Raw genomic sequence first — 11,408 nt, forward strand, 5'->3', positions numbered from 1 at the left:
GACTCGGCTAGTGCCCCTGATCAAGAATATATATACTTTATGGGGTCGGAAACGCTTCCTTCTAGCTGTTACATACTTTTGCACGAATACAATATACCCTTTATTCTACGAGTAACGGGTATAAAAATGCTGTGTGTCGATAGATAAAGGTATTTTAAATATACTGTCAAAATTTCAGATCGATCGGTTAAGATTTGTTCAAGGCAGTCTCAAAAAAAGTGGTTTCGAGAAAAACGCGTTTAAAGTTGTATGGTCCCGGGATATACCTGCACACACAAAAAAGAACTGTGTAAAATCAACATAGAAAAATAGTATTTCGAAATTATTTGAATTTTTCATGTATTTTGTTGTTTTTTTTTTTGCGTCATTGAATAGTATTTAACAATTAAAACAGTAGAAAACCTATTTACAAAACTTGCATGTATTTTGTTGTTTTATTCATTCGGCAAATTAATAGTATCGTCTCAATTAAAATCGTAGCAAAACTATCTTATTTGTTTGCGTGTATTTGTTTGCTTTATTTTTTGGGACATTAAATAGTAACGCCACAATTAATATCGTAACTCAACTATTTTTTTCCTTCATATATTTTGTTGTTTTACAAATACAATTATAAATTGTATGTCAACTATTTTTCTGGACTTAGGGTGGTTAGAGTCGGATTATCTCTGGATCGTGAGTTCAAATTCCACTTTTGCAGATGATGTTTATTTTTTTTTTTTAAATGTTGATTTCAAGTCTATAAATTTTCCTCTACAAAAATCATTTTTCTGTGGCCTAGTGGTTAGAGTGCTCGACTCCAATGGTTGCGGCCCCGGTTCGATTCCCATCGGAGGCAAAAAACCTGATTTTGGCAATAGGCTTAATAGGCCTAAAAGAATCTGCACAGCGGGGAGAGACGCCTTTCTTGGGCATCATAACAACATTCGCATGCTTCCACTGCTCCGGATAATATGAAAGAACAATCATAGCATTCAAGATACGCGTAAGAATCGAAATAGATGCTACTGGCAGAGCTTTAGCTACTTTTCCGTCAATGCTGTCATGGCCAGGGGCTTTTTTCATCAATAGGCGAAATTTAAGAAGCAGCACCAGAGGGAACATCATAAAAAGCTTCTGTAACATCAGTCTCTTCATCTGTGACCAATTCAAAAAGCTTAAATCTTTCTTCCAAAGAATCAGCAAATTTTTTAGTTATTTCATCATCTCTATTTGCCCAAGTACCGTACGATCAAAGCAAGGAAAACTTCTGGAGAGGCTGCCGTTTAAGCCCGCGAGTGCATTTCCACAGCTCGAAGCCTCGATCAGCATCCGGATCGATAGCACTAAGTTCCCTAACGAAAATTCGGACAACAAATGCCCCGTGGTATGTCAAGAGCAAATAAACATGCACCCAAGCCGCTGCAATGACCGTCTACTAGCTCACATTAACCAGCTAGCTGCATCCTTGTCAAAACCATCCACAAGAAGAAGGCTGAAGCGTCGACACCCTGGTGATCTCTGAAAATATAATTTGACGTTAATTACACAGGTCGACAAAATCAAGACTTTTTCTTGACCCAAGAATAAACGCAACAAAACCTGAAAGAATTTTAGCTGTAGATTACTACCTCATACTTGGAAACTTTACATCACGTCAAAGTTTTGAGAAATCCGTGGTCAAAGTTTCAAATTTTCGATTTTTAGGCACTTTTTATATATATATTTTATATATATATATATTTTTGGATTCGTTGCGAATTCCCAAGTTAAACTGCGTTTTCCAAAAAGTTCCCCAACGCAAGGATTCTTAGCAAAAAGACCTCAAAGTTCGAAAAATGCTAAAATTGGCCAACTTTCCGGAGCTCTCAGAGGCAAACGGATTCATGGTTTGATTCGATGTTACATTTTTTTAAGAGATACACTCTTTATCTTTTGAACCCCAAACCCCAGAAACAAATTTTAGAAAACATAGTCAAAAAACATAAAAGCATACAGCTGCGGTCAAAATAGTAGTAGTATTGCCGCCCTGTGTTTTTAAAGGATTGTTGTTGTCACTTTTCTTATCCAATTAGTCTATTAGTACAATTATAAACAATACAATATTACCAGGAGAAGAAAAATTACAACAACAAACCTTTAAAAACACAGGGAGGCAATACTACTACTATTTTGACCGCAGCTGTATGCTTTTATGTTTTTTGACTATGTTTTCTAAAATTTGTTTCTCCCTTAATAAAAATCATAAAATTATTCTAATTATGGGGTTCCAAATATAAAGAGTGTATCTTTTAATAAACTTTAACATCGAATCAAACCATAATTCCGTTCATCATTTTTCGAACTTTGAGGTCTTCTTGCTGCTGTAACAGCTGGAAGGAAGCGTTTCCGACCCCATAACTAGGGTCACTAGCCGAGTCGATCTAGCCATGTCCGTCTGTCCGTATGTTTGTCTGTCCGTCCGTATGAACGCTGAGATCTCGGAAACTACAAAAGCTAGAAGGTTGAGATTTTCCACACATATTCTTGGGCTTCCTCCGCAGCACAAGTTTATTTCACCCGAGCGCCACGCCCCCTCTAACGCCCACAATCGCCCACTAACGATTTTAAATTTTGTTGTGTATATTTATACCTATTAAAATGTAGAAGACATTTTTCATATCGGACCATTCATTAAAAAGTTATGCGTGATCAAAAAAATATTCCTCGCACTCTCTTTAGCTGAGTGGCGGGTATAGATAGTCAGGACACCAACCCGACTATAGCGTTCTCTCTTGTTTTTTTTTTAAGTTATTGGATGCTCTGATAACTTGATATCAAGTTAGCATTGCACTTTCTCCATATTCGACTTTTCCAGAACATTTAGTTTTGAGAATTTGCCTCTAGTTATTCGTAAGTTATTTGTGAAATAAATAAATATGTTGCTCTAGTCTAATTTATTATTATCACTATTTTAGGATATGGGCAACCGATTTAAATATATTTAATTTTAAAGGGCTTGCAAACAAACTAAGCCAGTTTTAAGAGGTGGAGAAATATGTTCGAGTGAAAAATATTTAGACGAGAGCAACACATTTAATTCATTCACGAATATTTTACATACCTATTGAAATTAAGCAGTTTATTTAAAACGTGATTTGATTTAGCACAAAACGGATAATACATTGGCTTATTATTGCAGCCCGCTCCTACATCACAACTGTATGAGGGGCTGTCCTTGGCGTTCGCGATATGCGGAAACGTCAGGCATCAGTTCCTCTCGGAAGCGTTCATGGTTGCGGGCAAAATCCTCCACCGCTCTAACACGTCTTCGCTGTCGCTCAGCACTGCTGATAGCGCTGTGGTTGTTGTTTAACCCTGCAAGACTCCGTGCGTCGGGGTAGAAAACGCTATTGGCGACTGGAGGAACGGGTGTGGGGCGGCGCTGCGCCCTGGGCGTTCCACTCGGACTTCCGTTTCCGTTAGCATCTGCAAGAAGAAAATGCCTGTAGCCTGGTTCTGGAAATATGCAACAGAGTATGCTGAGAATGTCGCCAAAAGGCATTTTTCTGACTAAGCGCGATGAGTTGCGAGCAGAAGACAATAGAGGCTTGGATTGGGCTGCGAGTATACTGCTCTTATCTCTAGCTTTGACAAACGGTAGACTCACGTTGCTTTCGGGGAAAACAGCTAGTGGTACTTTAATAAGCTGTTTTTCAGCTATTCTGTTCAAATAACTGTATATAACTGTAACACTGTATAAACAATATGAAAAAACAGTACAACAAAATGATCTTATTTTAGTGACAATTTTTAAACTAGTAAAATACTCAGGGCAGGATGAAAAAAAATTCAAGAAAAACATAACTATGTTTTTTTGGCTTTTTCGGTTATATCTTCAAAAATGGTCAACCGTCTTTTTTGCTTTTCACAATTAAAAAGTTACATGGGTCCTTTTCACGGTCGTCATAAGCAAAATGAAACTGAAAACCTACACACAAAAAAAAACAATGTAAAATCAACATAGAACGAAACGTTCTTGTTCTTGTTTTTATATATTATTTTTTATGTTTTTAAGGTTTTTGGGGGTTAGATCTGTTCGAAATAAACGGTAAAAAAGAGTACGAATTTTTCTCTGCATTCGCTTAGCTAACCAAAATTATATAATTAGGCTACCAGAACGGTGGAGTTAAGGTGGGAATAAGGTGAGGTTAGTGCTGGGTTAAGTTGCGATTACGGAGGTATTAGATTGAATAGGGTAAAAGTAATGTAAGAGAAGGGTGAGGGTGAGAAAGTTCGTTTGGACTTTAGTGAGGATAAGGTGGGTCAAGGTGACAAACAAGTTTTACTAAAAAAAAAAGTGAAGTTAAAGTAAGTAAGTATAGTAAGGTTTAAATTTTTTTCAGGTGAGACAAAAGTTAGGTTAGCTAAGAAGAGGAAAACCTGGTGTTAATGTGGGTCAAGACGAGGAAATAGTGAGAACAGCATTAAGGTGCTAAAAAAGTGTGCCAAGGGTTAGAATAAAATAGGTGGAGTTAAGGTGAGGTAATATTAGGGTTAATACGTTGTTAAGGTAAGATGTTATGGTTATGGTTAGAAGAATATGGATAGAATATTAGTGCGTTGTAGGTGGGTTTACTGTTTAGCTAAGGTTAGGCGGGATTTTACTCTGATATTAATTTGAATATACGAAAAAATCAGCAATAAATGCTTTGCCAATAGTAGCGGACAACGTCGCTTCGGGTATTGCTAGTATATGTATATACTTTATACGTTTCGTTCTACCTGTTAGATACTTTTCAATATGCAATATATCGTTTTACTCTGTTGTTTGTGTACTGCAAACATTCTCTACTGCAAACATTCGTTCCCAAAGAATACTATTTTTTAGAGAATCCTTTTACAAACCTTGCTTGCCCATCAATTTCTCCTGCTGCAAGCGGGCATTACTGGAGCCGAAATATCCGTTGATAAATGGCAGGGGCGACATGACCACACCGCCCCTTAACGAGCTGTCCGGTGGAGGAGGTGCTGGTCTGTTGAAGGGATTCGTCCGCCTGGGCGGAGGCCTGGGCCTCGCTCCCTCCGAGGCACTTTGCGGCCCATCAATGACATTGCCAAGCATTTCTGTAGATTAAAGAACGTATAAGATTAGGAAATCGGGTTCTTTGGTTGACCCAAAAATCTGGCTCACTGTTTCTCGAGTCCTCCATCTCGTGCAGCTGCCGCTTTAGCTCGGCTAGGATGATGCGCTTGTATTCATAGCCGGCGCACGTGAGTGCCTTCATCCACGTTTCCATGCTCTCCTGGTTGTCTGCGGAGAGGATGTAGGTGCGGTTGCCGTTAAAGGCTATTTCAAAGCAGTAGTTGTCCACCTCGTTCGACAGTTCAATAGTGCATCCCTCGACTATGATGAGCCCCAGAGGCTCCTTATCCACCCGCGACTCGAAGTAGAAAAGCAGGTTGCCCTTCAGCACGAAATAGCGTCTCTGGAAGGCCTTGTTGACCTCGCCCCGTTTGTTGAGAAAGCCTACCAGGCGTTTCGGTGATTAATAGATTATGATTATTAATAGACGAGAAAAAAGGGCTTAATACAGAGAAATATATACCTTCCATGTCGAACGGCGGAGTTCTTGCGAAGACGTACAAGTTCTTCTCGTTGATTTTCATTGCTGGACTTGCTTGGGTTGCATTTGGAGTAAATATAGGCCCACCGACTGCTTCTTTTGTTTATTATTGTTATGAGCAGGTAAAATTGTAAAGCCAGAATCGACGCCAGAACAGCTGTTGGTCAGTGCGGAGCTCTCATATCGTACTCTGGTTATCGATATTTGAACGATCAGCAACTCCAAAAATCAGATTACCGTACAAACTGTTACAGCCCCTTCCCATCCGTGTGAAACGGTTGGGATTTTTGACACATGTGAAACTCGTGTTCCCACAGAGCTCCATCCACCATCCAATAACAGCTGACTGAAGAGCAGTTGCTCAGCTCAAGGGGGATTTCAACTCGGGAAAACTCTCGTAAAATTGCGCTCTCCTAATCCTTTTGTAGAGTAATACAATAAATAGATTAAGATAACAGTTAAAAAACATATCTGAACATTTATAACATATCCTATAAAGAGTATGTATACATTTTGCTGACGGGGGGAGATCCTAACCTCCCGTACCCCACACTCCGCTCTTACTACGCCTCTGCCTAGCCAATATTAATATGAAAAGTTTGTAAACAAAACCAAATTTGTGCTGTTTTTGGTAATTTATAGCAACTTTGGAACTGTATAGGAGTACAAAAAACACTTTTGATTAATATTAGTTATGTATATTTACGAAGTGCAGAACATATTCTGACACTTTGCTGTAAACATTGATGTTTTCGTACGCACAACAGCTTACATTTTGGCCAACACATAGCAACCTGCTTGCGAACGCTTTTACGCTCATAACAAACTACAAATAATTAAAAAAAAACTAAAAGAAAAATGAGCTGAAGCATTATTTAATTTTTTTCCGCCATCGATTTGATTTGTTTTCGCAGTCATGGTTCCATTTTCCATAGTCAAGAGGAAGAAATCAGAGTTACACCGAAAAAAAAACGTCGCCTAACTATCGCATAAAAGACCCCGTCAAAATTGGATGGCGGACTAACTGGGACATTTTCGGACATTATTAATTGCTGAATTGTTGAAAATTCCATAGCCAATTTGAGGCTGTTGAATTTCCGAAACTCATTTCTGCCTTGAAAGAATGAATATTGTATATATAGTCATCATAGATTTGTAGTTTTTTTGTTTTCTCTTTTCTGTTTTTCTTATCGGTAACGGTGAAATATACAAACACAGTTGACACACACACAAACGAATACCCTACCTATCCTATCAAGGAACAGCTGCCAAAACCCCATAAATAAAGTTAACCCAGTGTGAACACCTTTTTAGTAATCGGGTTAGGTTACCCCACATAGTGTGAATAAGCTTTTAGTTAGGTAGGTTGCTTATCGTTATCGCTGGATGGTTTCGGCATCTGCTACCTATAAACCAGATATTGTTTTGTTTCCAATTAATTCTGAGTGATTGTTAATCCTGCCAAATGTCGTACTTACTCACGGAAATAGCTCTGGAGATGCTGGGATACAAGTTCTACGACACGAACGGTACTTTCCACCTGACCAACTTTCAGAACAACTCTACGCATAGCGAATTGCATCCTGACGAGCCTTCGCTGACTGCGTTCATTGAGCAGGCAGAGTCTCCGGATCAAGAGTCAATCAGTCGAGCAGTAGCAGTACAGGATCAGGAGGAGGAGGCGGATCTGGTCGCCGATCCCGTCTCCGAGTCACGCAATCCACGACGCACGCCGGCCAAGGCTCTGGCCAAAATAATGGACTACGAGAGCGAGAAGATTGTCAATCAGATCAGAACTCGTCTAGAGCGGTCGTTGGGACGGCGGCCGGAGGCTGACAGCGGTGAGCTGCTGGGCGAGATTATGGACGAGGAAAGAATCCTAATCAGGGCCGACGCCAGCGTAATGCGCAAGTTCCGCGAATTCCTTCAGACGCGCTTGCAGCGACTGGACCAGCGCCCCTACGAAAAGTACATGCGGACCTTTGGCGCGGAGTAAGACGGCTGCCAATGCAATAGGAGAGTAAATCGAGTTAAGAACTAGCTGTTAAATTGTTTATAAGCATTAATAAATTAGTTATCGAGCACAGGGTGACTTTCGTTATCTGCACAACGACACCCACACCATCGATAGCACCGTCTATCGGAGACAGTCTCATCTCTAGCAGCACGGAACACGAGTAAAGGTCAGCTCTCGTAACTTTTCTCCCAAATATTTAATAATTCAGATTTTGCCGTCCAAATTCGAACCGTAAACTCGACCTAACGCTCTCTCCCGTTACGTCTGCCCCTGCAGGCTCAGCTCAGCCGACAGCTCGTTTGCCAATTAAGGATACACATCCCTCCCGAAGGTGACGACAACGGCGCTTGCATAATGAAAATCTGGACGTCGGAGCACATATTCAACCACCCGTGGGAGACGGTCACGCAGGCGGCGTGGCGCAAGTATCCCAACCCGATGACTCCTTCCATTATTGGCACGGACGTGGTCGAGCGCCGGGTGGTGGATGGAGTGCTGCACACACACCGGCTGGTGCAGTCCAAGTGGTATTTCCCCAAGTGGACGCACGCGCTGATCGGCACGGCCAAGACATGCTTCGCCAGCGAGCGCTCCACGGTGGACCCGGAGCGTAAGCAGATGGTGCTTAAGACGAACAACCTCACATTCTGCCGCAATATCAGCGTCGACGAAGTGCTCTACTACGAGCCGCATCCATCGGACGCCGGCAAGACGCTGCTCAAGCAGGAGGCCACAGTGACCGTCTTCGGCGTTCCGCTGTCCCACTATATGGAGGACCTGCTCACCTCGACAATCAGCACCAACGCGGGCAAGGGTCGGCAGGGCCTAGAGTGGGTGATTGGGCTGATTAACACGGAAGTCAAGGGCATCGCCCGCGGCACAGACGAACTGTTACACAGTACAAGGCGCTCCATCGACGAGGTGACGGAGAGCGCCCGGAAAAGTATGGACGAGATCAGCGCGCAGGCTGCTAAGGCGGCGAAGGCGATGCACATAACATAGGTGGCGACCAGGCAGTAGTGAATTATTTTAGATGGCGCCCAGTCGCCATTATAGTACAACAAAGAACCGATGGCGAGATGGACTTCTAGCAACGCCTGAGACATCAACAATTACTTCTTTTCTCAAGCCATTAAATATATTTTATACCAACTCTCTTTTGACCGACCCCGGCTATCAGTCACGGCTGGTGGCTGTCGGCCGATAAGAATTTCCCCTATCTGGCAGAATTTGAAGAAACTCACGCTAATGCTAGCACCTATTTGTGCAAATCAATATTCATAAAGTACATAGTCAATGTAAGCTTTGTAAGCCGCCGCAGAAATGGAAGAACGAGAAAGCAATTAAACTAAAAAGTTGTCTGCAACCAGTCAGTTTCAAGATCAATTGTATACTTTTACTTCATATATACATGCATATGTGTGTATGTAAATGTAGTGTGGGTCTGGCAGTAGAATGACCGCCAAATCTTAGAATTGCAATGAGTTCGAACAGCCTGTGTAAAAATAAAACGCCAGAATGCCCATTCCACATGTGTTATGCTCTTTAAAATATTTTTTAAAAAATCGCGCGCCCCCTATAAAAACAATTTCAGATTTTGGTCGAATTTTTGTGAACGCCTATTATTTTGACAAGGGATGAAAAGCCCTTAATTTTTTTTATAGCAAACTACTCAAAATCATAGAAAAGGATACTTTATTTTTATAGCAAAACACGTAACTTTGAAATTCGATTACAAGAGAACCATGACAGTCCGCGCCTATATTTCTTCATGTAAATTCTTAAGAATCCGCGGTCCGTCGAGGATAATTTTTTCGCGAATTTTGGGGGTGAGGACCGTAAACTAGAGTATTACCAACTTTTGCAGGAGGAGGAGCTCCTAGAATCTGCATGCGAAATGCCAATCTTCTAGCTTTTATAGTTTCCGAAATCTCAGCGTTCATACGGACAGACAGACAGACAGACGGACGGACAGACGGACAGACGGACATGGCTAGATTGACTCGGCTAGTGATCCTGATGAAGAATTATATACTTTATGGGGTCGGAAACGCTTCCTTCTAGCTGTTACATACTTTTGCACGAATACAATATACCCTTTCACTCTGCGAGTAACGGGTATAAAAATTAGTCTTAAGATATATAAATATAAAACCAAATTATTTGAACAGTAAAATGTGGCCTTTATATAAACAAATTTTGTTTAATTTGTATACCCTTGCAGAGGGTATTATAATTTTGGTCAGAAGTTTTTAACGCAGTGAAGGAGACGTTTCCGACCCCATAAAGTATATATATTCTTGATCAGGATCAATAGGGGAGTCGATATAGCTATGTCCGTCTGTCCGTCTGTTTCAATACCGTTTGCGAGCTCAGTTTAAAAGCTAGCGCCTTGAAATTTTCACAGTCGTCCTAAAACATGTGTACGCAGATCAAGTTTGAAAGCCGACCCGATCGGACGTCTATATCCTATAGCTCCCATAGGAACAATCGGATATAGCTTTCACAAAATGAAGATATTTCGCTCAGTGTAAGAGCTTTTGACATGAATCTTATGCTTTTACGCATACCTTGATCAGGGTAAAAGCGCGTGCCGATCGGACGTCTATATCTTATAGCTCCCATAGGAACAATAGGGTGAAATCGGTCAAAATTTGACGTTTTTCAGGATATTTCGCGCAAAATATAAGCTATTCCCATGAAATTTTCCAAATCGTATTATTTTGTGCGTACCTTGATCAGGGTAAAAGCGCGCGCCGATCGGACGTCTATATCTTATAGCTCCCATAGGAACAATAGGGTGAAATAGGTCAAAATTTGACGTTTTTCAGGATATTTCGCGCAAAATATTAGCTATTCCCATGAAACTTTCCAAATCGTATTTTTTTGTGCGTACCTTCATTAAGGTAAACGCGCGTGCCGATCGGGCGTCTATATCCTATAGCTCTCATAGGAACAATAGGGTGAAAAATTTTAAAATTTTATTTTTTCAATTATAAAATATTTTGTTGTTTATTAATTCATGTTGCTAGTCTAGTCAAGTTTTAATTCGTAAAATCTGCAAGGGTATTAAAACTTCGGCTTGCCGAAGTTAGCTTCCGTCCTCGTTTATTCATATATTAGTCGGAGAAAATGGAACCTAAAATCCAAGATGCCAAGTGTGCCAAGAATTAAGTTCATCACTGTACATTAGGGTGGACTTATTTTGTATGAAATTTCTAAGGCCATGCTCTCACCCCTTCATATATGGCTTTTTTGTATCCTTAATCCATAAAAGAAAGAATAATTAAAAAAAAATTCGTTTTAGCCGGTGCGCAACGTCTTTAAAGTTTATTACGCATTTTTCAGATTCATCTAGATGCAGTAGACTTAATTTTATACTTTGACAGTATTTTAAAAAGTATCTTAATCACTTTCCCGAGCAATTTAAAAAGGGCCGAAGTCGGTGATAAAATTCAACTTAAAACTAACAATAATAACAATAATAACGAAAAACAAGAAAGGAAGCTAGCTTCGGCCAGCCGAATCTTATATACCCTTGCAGATAATTCCTATTAATTTACAAATCGCAAAAATGTTAATTTTGCTTTCGTTTCAATGGCAGCTATATGATATAGTAGTTCAATTTTGATAAAATTAAAATCGAAATTCGAAAATATTTGAAAAGAGTTATATCCTAGAGTAGAAGAGAATACAATAAAAACCAACGAAGCAATAATTTATTTCCTATTATATTCCCATTAATTTTCCGATCGTTCCTATGGCAGCTATATGATATAGTCGTCCGATTTTGAAAAAATTTTATT

The 11,408-nt window shown here is 40.3% G+C and overlaps 3 protein-coding genes across 3 annotated transcripts; 2 read left to right on the forward strand and 1 right to left on the reverse strand.

Moving 5' to 3' along the window:
- Window positions 1-3,085: 3,085 nt before the first annotated feature.
- Window positions 3,086-5,776, reverse strand: IPIP (Inositol phosphatase interacting protein). The gene is made up of 4 exons (XM_017148722.3): window positions 5,568-5,776; window positions 5,153-5,488; window positions 4,867-5,085; window positions 3,086-3,447 (listed from the first exon to the last, which is right to left on the reverse strand). Exons 1-4 carry the CDS (start codon window positions 5,626-5,628, stop codon window positions 3,173-3,175), a joined length of 891 nt encoding a protein of 296 aa, XP_017004211.1. The 5' UTR covers window positions 5,629-5,776; the 3' UTR covers window positions 3,086-3,172.
- Window positions 5,777-6,972: 1,196 nt separating this feature from the next.
- LOC108062163 (uncharacterized) lies at window positions 6,973-7,725 on the forward strand. The gene has a single exon (XM_017148721.3). It carries the CDS (start codon window positions 7,051-7,053, stop codon window positions 7,579-7,581), a length of 531 nt encoding a protein of 176 aa, XP_017004210.1. The 5' UTR covers window positions 6,973-7,050; the 3' UTR covers window positions 7,582-7,725.
- On the forward strand, window positions 7,628-9,132 carry slmo (PRELI domain containing slowmo). The gene is made up of 2 exons (XM_017148719.3): window positions 7,628-7,768; window positions 7,879-9,132. Exon 2 carries the CDS (start codon window positions 7,957-7,959, stop codon window positions 8,602-8,604), a length of 648 nt encoding a protein of 215 aa, XP_017004208.1. The 5' UTR covers window positions 7,628-7,768; window positions 7,879-7,956; the 3' UTR covers window positions 8,605-9,132.
- Window positions 9,133-11,408: the final 2,276 nt, after the last annotated feature.

The sequence above is a fragment of the Drosophila takahashii genome, chromosome 2L, assembly GCF_030179915.1.
Source record: "Drosophila takahashii strain IR98-3 E-12201 chromosome 2L, DtakHiC1v2, whole genome shotgun sequence".
Taxonomy (NCBI): Eukaryota; Metazoa; Arthropoda; class Insecta; order Diptera; family Drosophilidae; genus Drosophila; species Drosophila takahashii.